The 23,203-nt window shown below is 49.7% G+C and overlaps 1 protein-coding gene across 6 annotated transcripts in view; it reads right to left on the reverse strand.

The window, feature by feature from the left end:
• The window catches only part of SLC39A11 (solute carrier family 39 member 11), a 424,573-nt gene that overhangs the window by 330,517 nt on the left and 70,853 nt on the right, over nt 1-23,203 (reverse strand). For 5 of the 6 annotated variants that reach the window (XM_060645541.3, XM_060645535.3, XM_060645534.3 and 2 more), the window contains 2 exons: nt 9,201-9,319; nt 4,573-4,611 (listed from right to left, as the gene is read on the reverse strand). In XM_060645541.3, coding sequence (XP_060501524.1) covers nt 4,573-4,611; nt 9,201-9,319 — 158 coding nt within the window. Of the gene's footprint in view, nt 1-4,572; nt 4,612-9,200; nt 9,320-12,902; nt 13,027-23,203 lie in introns of those variants that run through there. The other variant, XM_060645537.3, reaches the window with a different exon arrangement.

The following is a 23,203-nucleotide window of genomic DNA, read 5'->3' on the forward strand; positions in this document are numbered from 1 at the left end:
CAGTCGGTTAAGCATCCCGACTTCGGCTCAGGTCATGACCTCACAGTTCGAGAGTTCGAGCCCCCATCGGGCTCTGTGCTGACATCTCGGAGCCTGGAGCCTGTTTCAGGTTCTGTGTCTCCCTCTCTTTCTGTCCCTCCCCCGCTCACCCTATCTCTCTCTGTCTCTCTCAAAAATAGATAAACATTAAAAAAAAATTTTTTTTTAAGTTGTAAAACTCTTCCGGCTTTAATGCTGTAATGCTCTAGGTTTCTTTTTCTGCCTTTTTTTTTTTTTTAACGGTAAAATTTCTCCCCATTAAGTTCACACCTCAGGCAAAACGTGACGGCTGACATGGGTACTAAGAAAAAGACAACGATTATGAAAGACTTAAAAGAGTCTAAACCTTTTTTAGGAGTCAGGAGTGGGGGGGGGGGGGCGGCGGCAGAAGGCAAATGGGATTCTCTGAAGAGTCATTTAAGGAGAACTGATTAATGCTTCCAAGGCCCTGCTAATGAGGGAAAAAACCACCTGTGAAATACACCGCTAAGCACATTTAAAACACCACGTCCTTTGTCCCAGGAATCTCCTTTCTCGGTGCACCATTATATATTGTATAGATACATCACTGCAGCATTAAAGCAGAGACGGGTGTCAATGAACATAGAGCACATGCATAAATGTATCCCGCTGATCTGAAAACATGTTACATCTGTGCAAAGTACAATGGGACCCCAGTCAACCGACTGATGGCTGGCTTTCCCTTTTCAAGGTATTTACTCAAAGCATCTCAGAGCAGTGCTGAAGGCTAGCAAGCCCTGTGGCATGTTTATGCCGATACTTTGTACGTGCATAATAAACAGTTCTCCAAGGAGCTGCTCATGGTTAACAGCAGTGACCTCTGAGAAGCAAGGGGGGGGGGGGGGGCAGGATGATTTTCTTCTTCTTCTTTTTTTAACTTCTAATACATCTGTATTTTTATACATTCCACTCTGTGACCAGAGAGGATACATCAAAATGCTCTGGACCGGGATTTCTTGCTGTGGCACCACGGACGTTTTGGGCTGGGTAATTCTTCGGGGGGGGGGGGGGGGAAGAGGGGGGCTGTCCTGTGCACTGGAAGGTGTTTAGCAACATCCCTAGCCCCTACCCGCTAGATATCAGTTGTCACAACTGAACATGCCAAATGTCCCCCTGCAGCGGGGGGTAAAACCGCCCCCCAGTTGAGAACTACTGTCCTAGCCAACAGAATGGCTGTGTTAAATACAAATTATTCCTATGATTAGTACAAGTGGTTATTACAGCTCAGGCCACCTGGGCTCTACTGCCTTCTCCCTAGTTTGGGGAAGCATTTATGAGAACCCACTACTAGTCACCAAGGCCACTGGTATTTCCTGAGTTTTGAGTCTCAACGGTCTCCCACAGCACACTTTTACTTTCCTCCATGCATCTGGTGACTTTCCAGAAGTTCCTTCTGTGGAACTAGCTCAAGGTCAATTTCAGAAAAGTAAATCCTATTTTCTTTAAAAATAAAAGAAAAAAGCACACACACGTAAATAATTTTTAGAATCTCTCTTTTTTTTTTAACAACTACATTAAAAAACGGAAGTAAAACTATTTTATTTTAGATCCTCATACTTAAATGACCACAAGAGTGGCCTGATGATTTTTTTTCGGGGGGGGAGGGGAAATTACATCTAAAATTTTCATGTTTCATTATGCTCCCAAATTTATTCTTACATGTCCTGAAGACTATTATTCTCTGCTTTTCCTTGTTTGTTCCCTTTCTTGTTTCATTTTGTTTTTTGCTTTTTGCTATATAAACCTTACAGTGGCTTTTGCCCTAAAAGAGCCACCTAGAACAGGAGACACAAATGCCTAGTCAAAAGCAGAAAGACAGTACAGAACAGAGTTCTTCAAATTCTGTATCTATGTAACCCCTAGAAGAATTTCTGAAAAACTAGGTACCCCCTCACTCCTTTTAAAGTTAACATTTAAAAGGTTTTCATCTTGAATTTCAAGAGGTGCAAAGACATTTCCGGCATATAAATATTGATTTCTGTTTCATCAGTCAATTAATTATATCCACTGGGATCTAAACAGCATAGGGATTTGATTCCCACTCTTACTCTAGTGACTCATTCCTATAGCCAGGGACAAATATTTTATCCTCTTAAAATATATATATAAACATGTATATATAAACTGTATGTTCATGTTTTACGTACTCTTCTGTTCACAGGCTACATCCTAAACACACAAAAAAGCGAACTCTTCTTGAAAAGTCCCAAAACTTACATCATTACTTTTTCTCCCAGGCTAAAATTTCAATTCTCTTTCCCCACAGAATTTTACCCTAAAGCAACTTCTGTTTTACGCTAGAAAGTCTGTTAATGATTTATTTATCCTACTTCTTTGTAATATAAATGTCTATATACATTTTAATTTAATTTTTAGGAAAATTCACGTGAACTTAGGGCTCTAACTGCTTAAGTAACAATTTCCCAGATTGAGTTACCATTAAAATGATTAGTGGTAGAGAACAGATTTCTAACAACAAAAATGTAATACACTGTTTTACAATGACTAAACACTAAAAAATAAAGTTTTTTTGGAAATGTGTATTTTCATGGATGAGCCCCCCCGCCTTGTTTCTTCCATTCACTCATACATCCATGGACAAATATTAAGTGATCATCACTAGATTAAGAGTTGGGAATCAATTTTGTTTCTATTTTTCTTGCCTTTTTCTTTCTTTTTTAAACATAAGCAAAGAGGAAATGTGTTCGCATAAAGAAAAGGATGGAGAAAATAGATACTTTGTTACAATAATGTCATTTTGTTCTCTGAATTTTATCCAAGTTACAGGCCCCAAATCCCAAAATGGTTTTTAAGCATCGCTCTGCAAACAATTTGATTAGATCCACAGTCAAAGGGCGAGACATGTCTGAACCACTTAAGGATTTATGCCCAGGGATCGGTGATTAGAGGCCTCACTTTCTCCACTCCAGCACCAACATCGCAAGCGTTCCCCCATTTACGCATGGAGATTTGGCCACCTAGGGACAGGGTAGTATGGCAAGAGTGCGTCTATCTTGTAAAGTGGGAGAGGGCAAATGCGGAAGGGGACTCGGGCAAGGAGCACCTCAGCCTGCCAGGGTGTCCTCACCAGAGTGGGTTTCAGGAAAGACAGCCTGTGGCCGCTGAGGACCTGGAAACGGATTTCATGAACACTCTCCGTGCCTCTGTGCACCACCGGGAGGGCCTCTGTGTGCCCTGGAAGGTACCCGGACCCCAGTCTGACGGCTGCTGACTTAAGCGACCTCTGGGAGACCCCACCCCCAGGCCAGTTTTTGCAGATCCCAGTAAAAAGGCGGCAAAGGAACCAAATCCTGATCACCCGGAAGAGAAAACCACGTGGTACGGGACTTCCGGTGTGACGAACACAACCGGAACATCCCACCACGGTATATGCGTGCCTGGGAAGCGGGCCCTGAACTCCCCAAACCCCAGGCTCTAACGCCCGGCTCACAGCAGATCGGGGAACCGGGGAGCAAGGTACACAGCCCCCCACCGAGGAAGCCATCAGCCAAATTCACCATGTGGGACACTCTACGGATATAAAAGACCCAGTGTCTCCAACAAATTACTGGAGTGAGAAAAAAAAAAAAGGGTTGTTAAGAATAAAAGGCACTTAAAAGATATAATCGATATGAAAATCTTGCTCAGCTGCTGATCCCATGACCCCTTTGAAAAACTGGAGGAGGGGCGCCTGGGTGGCTCGGTGGGCCAGGCGTCCGACTTTGGCTTGGGTCATGATGTTAAGGCAAGTGGGTTCAGGCTCTCTGCTGTGAGCGCCAGAGCGCGCTTTGTTTCCCGTCTCCCCCTCTCTGCCCATCCCCAGCTCGTGCTCTGTGTCTCAAAAATAAAATAAAAACATCAAAAAAAAAAATTTTTTTTAAGAAAAAAATGGGAGAAAATCTGCTGTTAGGTTACTTACAGCAAGGAGTTGCTAATTTGGGTAAGTGTGATGAGGGGATTATGTTGTAAAAAAAACAAAACGAAACAAGCCATCCGGTTAGAGATGGGGATTTAACTTTCGGGTGAACTTACACGATGTCTTGGATTCGCTTTAACAAAATATTCCAACCTCTCAAGAAGGTTGGGGGAAGTCAGCAGAAATGTAATTAGCAAAACATCAGTAATGCTTGAAGCTGAATGATGGCTACCTGGGATTCTCTCCACTTTTTTTAACATGTTTGGAGATGTCAATAAAAAAAGGGCTTTTAAAGGGAAGGAAAAGAGAGAAAAGATATTTAACTAGCGCCGTGGAGGCCCTTCCTAAAAACCACCTCATTTCACAAGTCCTGAGACAGCTGCCCTACAAGCAGGCCTCTCTCCCTGAGAGGTGGGAGCATTTCAGTAAGCTGAAATGGTAAGTAGGGGCAGAGATACGAAGGGGCCATTAGCACCTGGAGACCAGAGAGATGCATCTAGGTGGCAGGAAGAGAGACTGGAAATACCCCCTTGGCACAGAAATGTTAGAATAAGCATGTCTCCGTTTTACATCGCTCCTACTGACACACTACTTACCCCTGCAGCAAAGCCAAGACTTCCATCCAAGATCCGCCTCTGAAAATATAAACAAGATGTTTCAGAGTCTGAGGGATGAGTCTGGGGATAAGAGGAAACCATATGATCTAAGAGAGCCGCACGAATAAAGATTGGCCCGTGCCTAAGTTTGTCAACCTGTCCAGCTAGAAGCCTGGATTGGAACCTTTATCAAATAGGCCAAGAACCAGGGGGAAGTTTTTTTGTTTGTTTTTTTTTTAGCCTTCCATCCATCCCACAGCCAATCAGAGTTTTTTTTTCAGTGGTGCTTGGCTTCCATTGACCCACGTGTTGTCTTTTACCTGGCTCTCCTGTGAATGATAACTGTAAACCTTTAGTAAGTAGCTGGCCTAAAAGATGGAAATTGATAAGTGTTGGTAGGGACCATGGGGACCAAGCAAAACTCTCCCACGCTGCAGGTGGAGGGACAAAATGGCACAGCCACTTTGGAAAACGAACTGGCAGCATCGAGCGAACTGGAAATAAACATACCCTACGACCCAGCAGTGCTACCCATGAGTAGTGAAATCATCACCTAACAGGAACGCCTACTTGGACTCACCGAACACATGTCCAGAGCAGCTCTCAGCAGCAGTACTTGTGAGAGCCAAAACTAGAAACTACCCGAACGCCCCACCAACAGTAGCATGGATGCAACAATTAGGATGTATTCACACAACAGAATACCACACGGCAATGAGAACACACACGACATATGCATGAATGGAGCCCATCATCAGGCAGGGGCATGGGGAAACTGGAAAATAAGCAGAGTGGAATCAGCCAGACGCAGAAGAGTGCATACCATATGATTACTCCATTTATATAATGTACGGAAACAGAGAAAACTAATCTCTGCGGGCACAGGCTAGGAGAGGGATTGCTCTTGGCAGTGGAGGCTGGGGATGGAGGGTAGGGATTAGAAAGGATCCTGAAAGGCTGCTGTGGGGCTGGTGCTGTTCTAGTTCTTGACCTGGATACTAGTTTTATAGGCGATCGTGAAAAATCACCAAGCTGCACACTTATAAAATGGGCGCTTTTTGAGGCACCTGGGAGGCTCAATCGGTGGAACGTCGACTTCGGCTCAGGTTCTCATGGTTCGTGAGTTCAAGCCCCACATCGGGCTCGCTGCTGTCAGCACAGAGCCTGCTTTGGATCCTCTGTCCTCCTCTCTGCCCCTCCCCACTTGCACGCGTGCGTGCTCGCTCTCTCTCTCTCAAAAATAAATGTTAAAAAAATAAAATGTGCATTTTCTATATGCATTTTATATTTCCATTTAAAAATACTTGTTTAACTTTGTAGTCTAAGTTAGGAACAGAATCTATAGCCCCGTGAATACGTTACAGCCTGGTTGAGGTGATTACCCCAACTGCTCAGCCCTCTCCCACCTCTGAGCGGCTGGAGGTGGACGGAAAGTTTTGACCCCAGGAAGCCATACAAATGACATTTTCCTCTAGGCGTGCCATGACATAAGCAAAGTTGGCCAACCAAATAATTTAATGAAACCAGACAGATCTAATAAAGAAGTCAGGTAAAAAAATTATTCTATCAGCATTCATCTGGATCCTGAAAGGAGAAAAATTATACTTCTTAAGTTTTTCCACTTTCAGACATTTACTTCAAGGAACTAATCAGCTAGGTGCTCAAAGGTTTATGTTCATCACAAAAGTATTTCTAAAGACATTAGGAGAAAAGACGTAACAGTTGGGGAAGGGCTACATAAACTGCAGACCATCCTGACAACAGAATATTACACGCCCAGTTAAGTAACCGAAGTGATCAAAATAATCAAAAAAGCATTTAGGGATGTAGGAAGAATGTTTATGATACCAAGTGAGGAAAACTAGTTGTAAAATATTGCATAAAATTTGATCCCTGTCATGTAAAGAAACAGATACGGGTAAGTTAATGTATACGCGAATATAACTGAACTCTGGATGAACAGGTTCAGGGCTTGGAGTTTTTTTTTTTCTGAGAAGCACCTTTTTTATTATTTCTTTAAGCTTTTTCATACGTTACGAGTTTCCTACAATTAAAATATATTTTAAAGCAAGAAAACAAATTTTGAGCGAAACTTTTTTTTTAATTTTTTTTAATGTCTATCTATTTTCGAAAGAGAAAGAGAGCATGAGAGGGGGAAGAGCAGAGAGAGAGGGAGACACAGAATTTGAAGCAGGCCCCGGGTTCCGAGATGCCGGCACAGTGCCCAACGCGGGGCTTGAACTCACGAACCGTGAGATCACGACCTGAGCCAAAGTCGGACATTTAACCAACTGAGCCATCCAGGCGCCCTTGAGGGAAGAGACGTTTGAGAGCAACTGAGGAGGGCAGCGTCCGCGTGTCTACTATCCCAGGTGACCCTCACTGCGGCCCCCATCTTAGCCGAATGGAAGCTGAGGTGTGCTGCGGGGACCAGGAGCACATCTCTGTGAACTCCTGTCTCTGGCCACCTTTGCCTCCCAACGCCGTGCCTCCCTCCACTTTTCATGCAATCTGCCTGTGCAGAAAGGGTGCCTGTAGCCCACCCACGCCTGCTACCTTTGCAAGGTCCTGCTTGCAAGGCTGCTCCTTGGCTGGCTTCTGGGAACGTGGTGCTTGAACTGCCCCCTCCATTCCCTGGTAAGGGTGGGTCAAGGTGCCTATGCTGGTTTCCAGACAAGGTCGTGGATGCAGGACACCTGCTTTCCTTCTGCAAGTCTGGAATTTCGGCAGCATGCACTGCCTTCATGAGCACCCCTGGTACAATCCTTGGGGCTGAGGCTCCACAGGGTGCCCCGGGCGGACACATCACGCGTGTGTTAACTGCGTTTTCCTTGCTGGGGGAAGGAACGCCCTCGTTGGGCCCCTCACAGGAGGCAGGGAGCATCAAAGGCCTGTGCCCGGATGTCCCCAGACTCCGCCTATATCCTTCTCCTGCTGATCCTTTCAATGTTAAACCTTAGCCATGAGTACAACTATATTCTGGGTGCTGTGGGTCCTTCTAGTGAATCACCAAACGTGGTGACGTTCATGGGGAACGTGCCTCCACACAGAAGTCTTCAGCAATTTCTCCTACTGACCTCGGTGATTATAGTAACACGAGACCAATTAGGGGCTCTGAGGCTCCACAGCAGAAGGGGGCACCTCGGTGAAGAAGGGAAGTCACCTGTTTCCTCCCAAAGTGCCCCCAGAGCGTTGGCCCGGGCCACACGGGGCTCTGGGGCCCCATCCACCGTCGTGCTGCCGTTCACTCAGCCCTCGGCAGGGTAACTACGGAAGATACAACCACGGGCTGCCCTGCCCTAGAAGGGCACAGAGACGGGACCCCAGAAAACCTGGCGTGACTGTCGTGAAGGAGGAGGAGGTGACCTGGGCCCTCTCCTCTGCCACCTGGGTGTCTCTCATTCAGGGACTGGGTTTTGAAAGGTTTCACTACCTGCCAAGGGCAAGCTGGGATGCCGGTGGTATAAGTCTCATAAGCTCCAAACCTCCCACTGAGGAGAGGAGGGGGAGGGCGGTGGGGAAGTCAGAGCTTACCTGCCAGCAAACACCCGTCTTACTGGTCTCTAACACAAGAGCGTCTGGCTTGCCAACTTCCTAGGCTGTGTTTGCCTTTCCAGATCCGGCTCACGGCATGTTTAAATGGATCTTAAATCACTCCCTCGCTTATCACGCCTACAGTTTCTAAGGCAGCCTGCTGAAGGGTGCGGGGACTTGACAGTTCCTCAAGATAAAGATGGGTTGACCGCTCCAGGCCTATGGACCGAGGGGGTCAAGGGCTGGGGAAGGGGAGGGAATCTCAGGTATATGAGGTGGGCTGGGGTTGTGGAGTAGGGAGGGGTATGTGGTGTGTGTCAGGGGGGGTGAGTGGGAGTAGGGGGGCTGTGTGATACATGTGGGGTAGGTGAGGGTATATGGGATGTATGGGGTGGGGGCACATGGAGAGATAAGGTGTGGGCTGGGAGGATTGTGGGCGTGCACATGGAGGGGCGGGGGTAGGGGAGTCTGTGTGGGGTATGTAGGAGGAGTGTAGGGTATGGGGGTGGGAGAATGTGGGGGGTGGGGGGTACAGGGGTGCACGGGGTGCGTGGGGGTGGGGTGTGGAGGCACCAGGGTGAGTGAGGTTGCTGGGGGCAGGGGTAGAGGATGCACAGGGGTGAGGGGTGGGGTGGGGGTCTGTGGGGGCAGGGGGAGACAAGTCTGTGTGTCTCCATCCCAGAGAGGGTCGGGGAGAGAATGAAAAGATGGCATCAGTGAGAAGGGGAACAGATACCCTTCCTTTCCCCAGGGCTCTTCAATCATCCCAGCTAGCTCAAGGACACAGGGCGGGACGGCTAACCCGCCAAACTGACCACCTGCACCAGGACCGAAGGAAACGAGCCGGAAGCTAGAAACCAGGCAGGAGCTAAAGGAGGCTTAGTAACTGGGCTCCCTTCGTCCTCCCTTCACACCAGGAGGGGAGCGGAAGCCGGGTAGGGAGAGGAGGAGGGAAAAACAGGACCTAGAAAGACCACAGGGGTGAGGAGGCGTGGCCAGTGGCCTTCCCCGGGGAAACCTGCCCTGTGTGGTTTCAGAGCTTGCCAAGAGCCCCGCCCCCTGCAAACTTCAGAACCCAAGCGATGCCAACTCACCTGTCCGCTAGAGAATATGAACACGAGAGCTGCCCCAGCTGCCGTCAGCCCCCAGGTGAAGAAGGTCCCCAGCAACGCCTGGAGCACAGAGTTGTGGCCTTGGAGCATGCTGGATCCAGCTGTGTGCAGAGGAGCAAGAGGGGGGTCAGCCGCCGGCAGCGCCTTTCAGGGACACCTGCACGTGCTAAGGTGTCTGACACCCTCGACCTGAGCCGGCCCACAATCTGGCTTGGCGCTATGCACCTTTCCGCCCCGCCATCCCTCAGCGGCCTCAACGACCCGGCACAGACCCGGCCTCTTCGTCCAGCCCCACACGTATCAGAAGTCATCTAACCCTGCACGCACAGACCTGGGGACACCTAGGGAGACGCCAGAGGAGCCCACGGAAGAGCTTAGGACATTGGGGAGATAGTTCCAAAGAGAAGAAGTTCATAAAATGTGGATTATTCAGCGGGGAGGAAGAGAGCACGAGGAGGGTCTGATTACAGCCTTCTGGCACATCCTGCCTACTCCGGCTGCCCTTGCCCAGCATCGGTTCTGTCTCCTCCAAATACAGGTGACTCAGATTCCCTCTTGAAGCTCTCCCACCTAAGTCCTGACCAAACCTTCAATGGCTCCCCATGGCCTGCCAAGAGCATACCCCACCGACTCTTTTACCACTACCCCCCACCCCACCCCAAACTCCCACTCAACTAGTCATTTGTGGCTAGTCCCAGATGGTCCTGGTTGTGGCTAGTCCCAGATGGTCCCAGATGGTCCATTTGTGGCTAGTCCCAGATGGTCCTGCCTCCAAGTCACTCTTCATCGGGTTCCCTCCCAGAATCCCTTCCTTCCCTCGTTCCAGCCAGCAGACCCAGAGCACCTTCTAACGCCAACTTCGACCCCTCTCCACGCCTGTCTCCATGCACACCTGCGGTGCTTTCTTTGTATGGACTCACCTCCTATATCTTTTACATCATTAGTTGCTTAAGAACAGGGATGATACCTTTTCACACCTGGCACCCCTATGAAATGGGGCTTCCTGGCATCCAAAAAACACTCGTATTGAAAAGGGCCAGCTTATGGGGCGCCTGGGTGGCTCAGTCAGTTGAGCGTCCGACTTTGGCTCAGGTCATGATCTCACGGTCTGTGAGTTCGAGCCCCGCATCGGGGTCTGTGCTGATGGCTCAGAGCCTGCAGCCTGCTTCCGATTCTGTGTCTCCCTCTCTCTCTCTGCCCCTTCCCTGCTCATGCTCTGTCTCTCTCTGTCTCAAAAATAAATAAAAAACATTAAGAAAAAAAAAAATTAAAAAAAAAAGAAAGGGGCCAGCTTACCTTGATGGGACGCTCAGCAAGGACAAGGAGAGGGAGGTAGAAGAGGGAGCATTTCCCTGTCAACTGAGCACACCGCCAATGAAACGGAACTCACACTACTGCCCACCAAGGAAAGAAAGGGAAGTACCATTCCTTCTTGTTTCCGCTCAGCGGACCTCCTCTAGACTTGAACACGTTTTAAATTCTAGCTCTGACACGATAGGGGATCAGAGTCTTGCTGTGGAAAGTTACAAGGCAGAGAAACCCATTTGTTGAAAAGCCCCATGTTCCGGTACACAAACATCAGGGCTCAGAGCCTCATCTCAAAGGGCTCATTCAACTGCCCACCGGTCTTCCAGCTCCCACAGGGCTGGACACGACCCCACGGGGCTCAGCCCAGCCAGGTCCCGGAGCTCTGTGAGCCGGACCAAGAGCTAAAGACGCTGACTCTGTTAACCCCGTAAGGAAACCGTGGCAGAGGGTGGACGGGGCCCTTATGCCAAGGGGCTCAGCAACGTGGATAGGACTCCAACCTGGGAAGGCTGTGGGTCCCCAGGTGAGCCCAGATGAGCCCAAGCCCAGCTCCCTTGCCAGGAAACCTCTAAGAGAAACAGCCTCTATGGATTCAGACTGTGTCTAAATAAAAACTCAGGAAAGGGAGTGCCCCCAAGAAAGAAAAAATAATATATTTTTTAAAAAACCCACCCATTTACATACTTCATCATGTTAGGTCCCCCTAAAATGAGTGGTTTGTGTTTCTCTGTCAACCAAGACATCTGGATCATTACCCCCCCCCAACCTTCTATTTCTGGCTGCTTGTGGATAAAATTTAAAACAGCGTTTGCAAAGAAAGGCACACAGCTGTCACCCCTTAGTACTTATCATCTAACACAGGTCATAACAAACAAACAAAAAAATAAACACAATTTTTTTTTTCAGTACTGAATGTGCCTTTTAACAGCTACAGAGAAGAGGAAACCACATACATTTGCCAACAGGCCAAAGTCAACGTGGACTTTGTGGGTTCGCCACCAAGAGAGCTCTGGGTGTTCCGGGGGCGGGAGGGCCTGGTTTGAGGGACAGCACTACCCCAGCCTGTCTGCATCTACCTGAGCACCCAAGATAGAAGGGAAAGGATCAGCAAGGCCAAGCACGCCCTTTCCGTCCCAAGAATCACAGCATTTACCATTGAAAATGCAAACCCGGTGGCCCTGGAAGTTTCTTCCAGGTGCTGTTTTAAATCCTCACTGCTCGAAGGGTGGTCCCCCTCGGGAGCCAGTTAGAAATGCAGGATGTTGGGCCCCACCGGGACTTGCTGAAACAAGACTCTGCATTTTATCAAGTGCTGTGAGGGAGTCTCACACCCATTAAAATGGAAAGCATTGCTCTAACCCTGGCGCTTCTAGGAGGCCCAGAGCCTTGAAAGTGACTTGCCCTGCCCTGCGAGGGAGGGACCGGCAAGACTGGCACAGAGTCCCAAGTGAACGAAAAGTTTTCTCCAATAGGTCGGCCAGTAAGTAGCACCTTGGGAACAGGGGCGCCAGTCCCAGCACCGCCCGCGATGGGGCTCAGACTTCCTTGTGGGCCGGATGTTAATACATAAACGTGGATTAATGTGCAAGAGGGAGGATTATTCTCTGCCCTCCCCAACTTTAAAGATGTGTGCACACATTCTTCTCCAGCGGCACAGGAGGCTCCCTGACTGATACAGGATTTCTTTTCTCTCCCTCGCTAACCTGTTGCCCTGCCTCCCAGAGCCGGCCTCAAGGTATTGATGATGTTGGAGAGGTGGGAACATTTAATAAAACTGCACACACACACACACACACACACACTGGCTCCACGAGTTGAATCCAGCAACGGGATTCAGGCTTGGGCGATGGGACTGTGGAAAGTTCTCTGATACCTCACTGCTCCAAGTGTGGTCTGGGGGCCAGTGACCCCGGGGAAGGGTTCCAAATGCACATGCTCAGGCCGGCTGCACCGTCACCAAATGTCCAGTCAGGTCCAAAAGGCCGTGCTGCTCCCCAGGATGAGTGGGAGGGGACGCAGACTGCCCCGCCTCTGCTCCCCCCCCCCCCAGGGCCCCAGGGACACCCCCCACACACACAGCCGCACGCCCACCACGAACCGCCGAACAAAGAGGATTTGGTGAACCACTGTCAAAGGAAGGCAGGTCAACACCCTCCAGCCGACCCGGCCAGGGGGAAGAGGGGGCTCCGGGCACCCCTCCCCTCCTCTGCCACCTGCCACAGCCATCCGGCTTCTCCCCCCGACCCCCTCCTCTCCCCGGAGGGCACCGCCTTCCAAACTCCATTTTGCCCTTCCAGGTCCCACACTCTCCTGAGGGCCCCAGACCCCGGGCCTCCGGCCCAACCGAGGCGCTGAAGGGAGAAAGAGCTGACTCACTACGGTGCCCTCTCAAGCCCCCACTCCACTTCCATCAGCCCCGCTGCCGCTGGCTCGGCCGGCTCCTCTCCCGAAGTCACTTCCTGCTTCCCTCCCGGCACACGTGTCCCTCCAGCCGCCAGGCCCCTCCCCGCCGGCTGCGACTGGCAGATCCCGCCTGAAGAATCAATTCTCTGGTTCACAGCCCTCCGCAGGCTCGGGAGCAGATGGGGCGGGTGGAACAGAGCCCCGAGGCCAAGAGGAGAACATTCTGCTTGTACAAGCCTCTGCGGTCTCCTATGAAGCCGCAGAAACCACGGGGAGAGAGCGCCTTGTAACGTCCCTGATATCATTTATGTCACTACACTTGGCAGCTGAGTGAACGGATGTGTGTGTGGGGGGGGGAGGAACCTCCTGGTATTAACATCGTTCTCTGAATCAGTGGCCCTCAATCTATAGCTCCCATCAGAATCACCAGGGAAAATGTCAAAACACAGAATGCAGGCACCCTGCAGAGGTTCTGGCTCTGCCAGTCTGAGCGGGGACCGAGATTTTCTGTTCTGAACTAAGATTTGTTGATGCGCTGGTCCTGGGACCACGCTTTGAGAACCATTGCTCTAGGTCAAGGGCTTTGCTTCCCAGGCCTTCTATGAAAAGACCAGCGGGGGGGTGGGGGGGGCTCCTGGGGGGCTCAGTCAGTTGAGCATCCGACTCCTGACTTCAGCTCAGGTTATGATCCCAGGGGTCGTGGGCTCGAGCTCTGCAACGAACATGGAGCCTGCTTGGGATTCTCTCTCCCTCTCCCTCTGCCCCTCTTCCCTGCTTGTGCTCTCTCAAACAAACAAACAAAAACAAAACAAAACAAAAAAACAGGATGCCCAGTTAAATGTGAATTTCAGTTAAAAGACAAATCGTGGGGGCGCCTGGGTGGCTCAGTCGGTTAAGTGTCCGACTTTGGCTCAGGTCATGATCTCGCGGTCTGTGAGTTCGAGCCCCACGTTGGGCTCTGTGCTGATGGCTGGGGGCCTGGAGCTTGCTTTGGATTCTGGGTCTCCCTCTCTGCCCCTCCCCAGCTCATGCTCTGTCTCTGTCTCTGTCTCTCTCTCTCTCTCTCTCTCTGTCAAAAATAAATAAACGTTAAAAAAATTATTTTTTAATTAAACATTTTTAAAAATAGGGGCGCCTGGGTGGCTCAGTCGGTTAAGCGTCCGACTTCGGCTCAGGTCACGATCTCACGGTCCGTGGGTTCGAGCCCCGCGTCAGACTCTGTGCTGACAGCTCGGGGCCTGGAGCCTGTTTCAGATTCTGTGTCTCCCTCTCTCTCTGCCCCTCCCTGTTCATGCTCTGTCTCTCTCTGTCTCAAAAATAAATAAACGTTAAAAAATAAATAAATAAATAAATAAATAGTAAAAGACAAATCGTGTTTTAGCGTGTGTCCTGTGCAACATTTGGGACATACTTATGCTAAAAACATATTTCACCTTCGTTGTTTACCAGAAATTCTGATTTAACTGCGTGTCCTATGTTTTGTCTCAGGAACCTACCAGAGGATGACCAGGTCAGAAAAACTGTTCATAACTACAGTGCCACACACCAGAGGATTTAATAGGAGCTGGCATCTTTTGTCCAGTAAAAAGCTGTCATCCACATTGAGGGTGGCACCACATTCGCGCACCGTGTCAGGAAATGAGATGGCCTGGTGACTGTAGGGGCTCTCTGCCCTCAGGAGATTCTCAGACCCAACAGAGAACCAGACCAGGTGTCTTACTCAAGAAAATATCACTGATCGGGAAGGGCCGGGGCGGGGGGCGGGGGGCGGGGGCTGGCTTCAACAGCTGCCATTTCTTGCCTCACAGTTCTAGAAACAGGAAGTCTAGGATCGGTCCAAGATCAAGGTGCAGATTTGGTTCTTGGTAACAGCTATCTTCCCGGCTTGCAGACAGCTGCCTTCTCACTGTCCTCTTGTGGAGGAAGAGAAATCTCTCTCTCTCCCTTCCTCTTCTTATAAGGCCACCAATCCTATCGCATGAGGACCCCCACCCTTATGGCTTCATTTAAGCTTACTTACCTCCAAAATGCTCTATCTCCAAATGCAGTCATATTGGTGGTTAGACATAGGAATTTCATGAGTGGAGCCTTCCTGTGTGGGATTAGTGTCCTTACAAAGAGGACCCTAGAGAGCTCCCTCACCCCCTTCTGCCGTGTGGAGACACATGAGGAGTCCGCGACCCAGAACAGGTCCCTCAGCCCCATCATGCTGGCACCCCCTGATCTGGGATTTCCAGCTTCCAGATCTGTGACTGATCAGTTTCTCTTGGGGATCAGCCACCCAGTCTGTGGTGGTTGGTGACAGCAGCCCAAATGGGCTGTGACACTCCATTTAACAGATAAGGAGACTGAGTCTCAGGAAAGCTCTGTCGGTACCCCAGGTTGACAGGGTAGTGTGGGAATCCAAGCCCAGCTGACTCCAGAGAGGGCACTCTTCCTGCATCGGACATACAGGGTTCCCAGGACGAACTCAACACCCCGGTCAGCAGAGCCTCGGGCTGACCTCAGGCTGGGTGGCCGACCCCCAAGAAACAAATCTCAGAATTTCCCCCAGTGAACCGTAAACACACACACACACACACACACACACACACTAGCAGGCACTAATGAGAGGCGGGGTGTTCGGCAGGCTCAAAAGGCCATAAAACTAAGTGATGCTGGCAGTCAGCAAAGGCGCCTCAGGGCAGCAGAATGGTGGCCCTTTACTGTGGCTTGACCTGGGGAAGCAAGCTGGCAGGGCCTCCCCCTCGCAGCATGGGGGCAGAGTGGAGGTGGGGGTGGGGATAGCGGCAGTGTCTGCAGCCGAACACCACGGGTTGGGGGACGTGGAGAAGAGCTACGAGATGGGCACAAAGGATCCAGCCCAGGCGGTCCTGGGTCTTTCCTTCTCTACCCCTTCTTCCCGCTCCCCCTTCTCCCTCCCTCGCTGTCCGAGATCTTGATTTCTCTTAGGAGGTCATAGAGCTGACAGCCAAGAGGAATCTCAGCCTGGCACGTGAGTTTCCTTGGACAAATTCCCCAGCGCCTCCCAAGCCCCCCCAGCCTCAGGCTCCCCATCCTAAGACAGTGACCGGAGTGAATCACCCAACGTCTAGCCCAACACCCATCATGGCAGCCTGAATGGTTATCTCTTGGCTGTCTCTCCTTCCTCCCTTCCTTCCCTCCTTCCTTCTTCCTTCTTCCTTCTTTCCTTCCCTCTTTCCTTCCTTCCTTTCCTAACTTCCTTCTTTCTTTCCTTCCCTTCTTCCTTCCTCCCCCCCTTCCTTCTTTCTTTCCTTCCTTCCTTTCCTAACTTCCTTCTTTCCTTTCCTAACTTCCTTCTTTCCTTCCTTCCTTCCTTCCCTTCTTCCTTCCTCCTCCCCTTCCTTCTTTCTTTCCTTCCTTCTTTCCTTCCTTCCTTCTTTCTTTCCTTCCTTCCTTTCCTAACTTCCTTCTTTCCTTTCCTAACTTCCTTCTTTCCTTCCTTCCCTTCTTCCTTCCTCCTCCCCTTCTTTCTTTCTTTCCTTCCTTCCTTCCTTCCTTCCTTCCTTCCTTCCTTCCTTCTTTCCTTCCTTCCTTCTTTCCTGCCTGCCTGCCTGCCTTTACTCAATGCCTATTTCACAAGCCTCTGATCCATGCTAGGCACTCTGTGGGACCCCGGTACTCCAAGATCAACTGAGCACCTACGTTGCAGGAAGTGGAGAATGTTCTAGGTTTACCACCTAGCAGACCAGGGCCCATGTCGTTGCTGATAACTGCCCAGAAGCCTCAGAAGAAAAGGGCCTCAAGCTAAGGTCTTGTGATTTCTTCCTCAGACTAAAGTAACATTCATTTTAATATCAAAATTTCTAATTTTTTTTCTTAAAGAGGACCCTTAAAATTGCATAAACTTCAGAACCCACAAAACCTAATGTGCCCTGGGTGCATATTTAGAGATTTAGGCTGGAAAACGAATAGCTTCCTCTGGTAGGCAGAAGAGGCCCACGTCCTCCTCGTCCCTGAAACCCATGAATGGGGACCTCCCACTGAAAAAGGGTATTTGCAGCTGCGGTTGAGCAAAGGAGCTCGAGGTGGGGAGATTACCCTGGGTTCTCTGGGTGGGCCGAGCGTCATCACAAGGGTCCCCACAAGGGAAAGGACGGAGGCAGCAAAGTCAAAGGAGGGTAGGAGGCATGAGGATGTGAACAGAGGTCAGGGCAAAGGGATGCCAGCGGCCTCGAGAAGCCAGAGAGGCAAGGAAGTGGATTGGCCCCCAGAGTCCCCGGAAGGAGCACAGCCCCCGCCAGTACCTTGATCTTAGCCCTTCTGTTGGCCCTTCTGACATCCAGAATTGTAAGATGAGAAATCTGTGGTGGTTCAAACGACAAGGATTTCCTTACTCTGTTTCTGCAGCCCAAGGAAACTAACACACTTGGGTTTGCCTGGAAGCATCTGATTTCACCGGTGCCTTTCTCCGGTGACACCGTGAACCACCAGGACCCGCACTCGGCCCCTGCCCACCGTCATGACTAGGCAGGACAGACTACACAATTTGTAGGGCCTGGCACAAAATGCAAACAGGGGACCACTTATTCAAAAGGTCGGCGGAAGAGTGCCGTTAAAATACTCATTAAGGGGCACCTGGGTAGCTCTGTCAGTTAAGTGTCAGACTCTTGGCTTTGGCTCAGGTCATGATCTCAGGGCTTCATGGGATCAAGCACCTGTGTCAGGCTCTGCACTAGCAGCTTGGAGCCTGCATGGGATTCTGTGCCTCCCTCTCTCTGCCCCTCCCCATCTTGCACTGTCTCTCTCTCTCTCTCTCAAAATAAAATAAATAAGCTTAAAAAAAAAAGTACTAATTAAGGGGCACCTGGGTGACTCAGTCAGTTAAGCATCTGACATCAGCTCAGGTCATGATCTCACGGTTCCTGAGTTCAAGCCCCACATCAAGCCCACATCGAGCCCCGCATCAGGCTCGCAGCTGTCAGCGCAGAGCCTGCTTTGGATCCTCTGTCTCCCTCTCTTTCTGCCCCCCCCCCCAAAATAAACATTAAAAAAAAGACTAACTAATAAAGCCCTTCTTTTCTTCTGCATCTCTCTGCTCACTGAGGACTCCAGGGTCCCAGCAGATTTTGCTTACAAAACCCAAGTTCGGAGATAAAATTATCAGGAAATCTCAAGATGGTGACAGCAGGGCATTAAACCAAGTGCAGAGCCTTTCTGAGCACGAGACCCTGCACTCCCAAATCGGTCTCACGCCCATGAAGCTGGCCCTGTCACAGGCACTGGGATGGTGGGGCCAGACTGAAGAAGGTCATGATGTCAAAATTAGGAAATTGGGCCAGGGTGGGTTATCCAAAAAACAGAAGTCCCCAGAGAGATTGGGAACCAGGACGTTCAGGGCAGAGGGAAAACATAAGTGACAGTCCAAGGTGCTCGTGTCAGGCGGCTTGGGGAGGGGACACGGGCAGTCCCAGGAGACTGCAGAGAGGGGCTGGACACCCTGCTGGAGAAGCCTGGGACTTGGGAAGGAGAAACTCCAGGAAGGATGAGGCGAGGCCAAGGGAAGAGCAGGGCCATCTTAGCCATCAGAAGCTAGTGGACCGGTATCTGGGGTCCCCAAGTTTTCCAGCAGCCCATGAAATGGGTAAGCATTGAAAAAAATGTGGATTTTTAGCTCAATAAGAAAAAAAAACCTGGAAATTTAAATTAATAAGTGTTTAAATGTCTATAAAACCTTGTTAATTGTTGACTTTGGTGTTCATAAAAATTTAATTACATTCAAATAACAATCAGAGGTTAGCTTTTCTCACTTCAGGAGAATTTCTAAGTATGCACAATAATGGCCAAGAAATCACAGCCGATCATAAATTAAATCAGCCTGGAGCCAAATGATTTCCAAGGCAAAATTATAAAAATCTTCCTGATTATTTTATGGGGGAAAGAACATACTTAATATGGATTGTGGGAGCATTTTAATATATGCTCAGTGCAATGTGGGATGAGACCCCAAAACGCAGGAGTTCTCTGGGGGCTTGCAAAGACCCTAAGAGGCCCCAGGGAATGGGGAGGGAGGCAGGGTTGCAATAAACGTTATTCCTCTCTCCAAGCAGGAGCAGAAACTAAAGTCATCTCACTAGCTGAGGCTCATAGAGGCCCGAGGATAGGGGTGGACGAAACTTTCCAGAGAGGACGGTGGTTTCCTACTGTCAAACTGTCAACAGGACCAGCCAATCAGGAGCCACAGTAGATGGGATGGTGGGAAGGGAACCCCCCTCGCGTGCAGAAGGCAAGAAGGTGGGGAGGTGGTCTCTCAGCTGTCCGTAGTCAGAGAGAGGAGCAGACCTCCAAGTCTCTCCAGGTCCCATCAGACCGGATTGGGGGGCGGGGGGGGCAAGGCCGGGGCTGGAAATGCATGGGTGCTGTGCAGAGTCATCCGAGAAGCCCCATGTAGTGCATTGAATGGTTGCCCCCAAAGATAACGTTTAAAATTTTTAAAAATTTATTTATTTAGAGAGGAAGAAAGCATGCAAATGCATGCATGAACAGGGTAGGGGCAGAGAGAGAGGGAGAGAATCCCAAGCAAGCTCTGTGCTGTCACCCCGGAGCCCCACTCGGGGCTCGACCCTACAAACTATGAGATCATGACCTGAGCTGAAATCAAGACTCAGATGCTTAACCGACTAAGCCACCCAGGCGCCCCAAAAGATACCTTTAAATCCTAACCCCTGGTGCCCGTGAATGTGACATTATTTGGGAAAAGGGTCTTTGCAGGTCTGGAGAAGAGGTCACCCTGGATTAACCAGGTGGTGCTACATCCAGTGACACGCGTACGTGAGATAGAGGGGGAACGAAGACAAGGACACGGGGACAAGAAAGCCACGTTAAGATGGAGGCAGAGCCCGCAGTGATGTGGCCACAGCCAAGGGGGACCAGGAGCCACCACCAGCTGGATGGGGCAAGGAAGGATTCCCCGAGGGCCTTCAGAGAGCGTGGCCCTGCAGCCCATTTTCTGGTTTTGTGGCCTCCGGAACTGTGAGGGAATCCATTTCTGTTGTTTTAGGTCCCCTAGGCTGTGGCATTTTTGTCTCGGCCACCAGGGAACAATACACCCTGAGTCCAAACGTTTCTACCACGTGCAGGCGGGAAAGCCCCCAAGCGCCAGGAATTGCCCCTAGCACAAACACACGATGACCCCACCCTCCCCATCCCTTTGCTGCTTGGGCAGACGAGTACCAGCTCCCCAGACATCTGACCAGGCTCTCCATTTTTCTGAAGGATCCATCCCTAAGTGAATTCATGCCGTATTTTCCCGCTAGCCTTTCTGCCAGATGGGCCAAAATTCCTGTCTCTTCCATGCCTGCCCCTCCCCCCGCCAATCCTCCCACCCCACCCCCCATGACAAATCACTGTAGGGAAACCTAACTCATCCTTAAACACATCACTTCAAATTTCTCCCAAAAACCATCTGTGAAAGGTGAATAAAACCAATAAAACACCCCCCAGCCAAAGAACCTTCTCAGACACCTGAGTTCTTGTTCAGTAAAGCCCTCCTTCGGCTCTGTGAGCTTGTGCACCACAGCATCCGTGTGGCCATGAAGGGAGGTATTTGTCATTTAAGCCAGGTGTGCCCTTGGACTTGAGGGCCTGACAGGGTGTCAGCAGTGACGCAAGAAATCAAGGAGGAAGCACGCAGGCTGGTTCCAAGGAATCGGGGCACTGCTGTTTGAGCTCCAAGTTTTTCTTTGTTTGGTTTTGTTTTGTTGTTGTTGTTGCTTTTGCCAATAACTCACTGGGCAATCTTGGGCCAGCTCTTTCCTCTCTGAAACTGCCAAGTGTAAGAGCTGGACCTCAGGTGACCTCTGAGGTCCCTCCTATGCTGAACGTTGATTCTCTGATTAAACTGCCAAAGCAAAACAGTGCCAGACCACAAAACTGGCACCAACACTTTACCAAGTATAGCTGAGGCGTTCTTTTGTGCCAGAAAGAAAGAAGAAAGAAAGAAAGAAAGAAAGAAAGAAAGAAAGAAAGAAAGAAAGAAAGAAAAAGAAGGAAGGGGTAGGGGAAGGGAGAAAGAAACAGAAAGAAAAGAAAAAAAAAGAAAAGAAAAGAAAAGAAAAGGGGGAAGGAGGGAGGGAGGAAGTCATCTCTTTGTGCTAAGGGGGACTTTCTCAACCTAACAGGGAGGTAGACCGACTTCCCAATTCAACTTCCACTGTTGGGGCTCTTATCGATTGACCAATGTCCTGTCTCCCTCCACCCCCGAGATTCACGTGTTGGAGTCCTAACCCCCAGTCCCTCAGAATGGGACCTTATTTGGAGATGGGGTCTTTACGAAGGTGATCAAGTCAAGGTGTGATCATTAGGGTGGTCTCTAACCCAATGTGACTGGTGTCCCTATAGAAAGGAAATCTGGACACAGGGACACATATACAAGAAAGACGACGTGAAGAGCCACAGGGACAAGACGGCCATCTGCAAGCCCAGGAGAAAGGCCTGAGTGGATCCTTCCTTCGGGCGCCTCAGTAGGAGCCAACGCTGCGACACCTTGATTTCAGAATTCCAGCTGCCAGAACCGCGAGAGAGTACATTTCTGTTGTGTAAGCCACTCGGTCTGTGGTGCTTTGTTATGGTGGTTCCGGCTAACACAGGGCGGCACGTCACCGTGGCTTACACCATAAAATTCAGCGCTGGGAAGCCCCTCCGAGAGCTTCTGGTCCAAGCCTCTTGGCTTCCCGGGTGGCCGCACAAACCCTGGGCCGGCAGCCGGTTGGTGCCAGAGCCGGGGCTGGCCCCCACATCTCCCATTGGCCCCAACTCCCCCACATTTCACACTCTGTGAGTCCTTAGTCATCCTAGGCTGTCGGATCAGAGTCCCAGCCTCGCAGCTCATCCAGGAAAATGATTATTGGAAGCAAAACTACAGGGACATGGGTCAGGATACCAGAGCTAATAAGAATGGTTCAGGTACTTTCCAGGCATTCTGTGAACAGCTGACTTTCCCATTCCGTGTCTGAACACATCCCCGAATCAAGAATACTGTAGTTGTTTTCATAGTAAGATACTACGGAAATTCAAAATACTACGTAATTGAAACTTGACACAGATTCACGCTGGCCTTTTACCTAAAGTCATCATAATTGGCAACGCTTTTACAGTCTGGCCGCATGTTCAGAAAACCTCAGTGGAGACCTACAATAACAATACAGACAGAAAGCCTTCCACATGAAAGGCACTCGAATAAATCATTTGCCTAATTAAACAGAATGATGGAACCCTGCATTTTGCCCTGTGCCCCCTGCTCCTGCTAATGAGGGTGGCCCATCAGTAGAATTTCTCAGGAACGCGCTTAATAAAACCATTTAAATTATGGGGAGAAAAAGATATGGATCATCTTAATGTTCAACCAAAGGATAGTTAAATTACAGAACATAAATGCAGTGGAGTTTTACGCGGTTAGTGAACATGATAAAGATCATAGCAACATAGGAAGTATTTACGATATCATATTTTGTGAAAAAAAGCAATAGACAAAAAATATGCCATTTTGTTATGACAGTAGTAAAAAAATACACAGGGAACAGAAGACTAAGAAGGATATTCATACAAATTAGTTGGAGCATCGGGTGACGAGAAGGTAGAGCTTTCCCCCTTTCTATAATGCTATGTTCCTTTTATAATTTAAAAATATTTTGGCGGGGGCTCCTGGGTGGCTCAGCTGGTTAAGCATCCGACTTCAGCTCAGCTCATGATCTCACAGTTCATGGGTTCAAGCCTCACGTCGGGCTCTGTGTTGACAGCTCAGAGCCTTTTTTGGATTCTGTGTCCCCCTCTCTTTCTGCCCCTACCCGCCCCCCCCCCAAAAACAGATAAATAAACAATTAAAAATTTTAAAAACATATATATATAATTTAAAAATATTTTGGTAAGGTATAAAAGAAGATGAATACAGGAAACAAGTTGCACTGAGCTTAAATCATAATGCCTAAAGCCAGTAAAGACACCCAATCCAGGTACTACAAAACCTCAGCACAAGACCATCAGTCCATAAAATAGACTCTGTGCTTGTATCTAAAGGCACCTGGATGTTTAAAACACCCAGCTCTTTGGAAAGCCGGGTGCCCTTGAAATTTTCCATGATTTATTTTAATCAATCATTTCCAAGAATTGTCTGCACCTCATTAGCTCTTCAACAGGCCAGCTGCAGAATGAGGTAGTCTCTAAGTGATGAGAGCCAAAGGCCCAAGGAAGGTCCCTCCCTCCTTCCCTCCCTCCCACATGCACACGCTCCTGCTCCTCCCGGAGCCCCCTGGGGA

Source organism: Panthera onca, chromosome E1 (genome assembly GCF_046562875.1).
Source record: "Panthera onca isolate mPanOnc1 chromosome E1, mPanOnc1 haplotype 2, whole genome shotgun sequence".
Lineage (NCBI taxonomy): Eukaryota > Metazoa > Chordata > Mammalia > Carnivora > Felidae > Panthera > Panthera onca.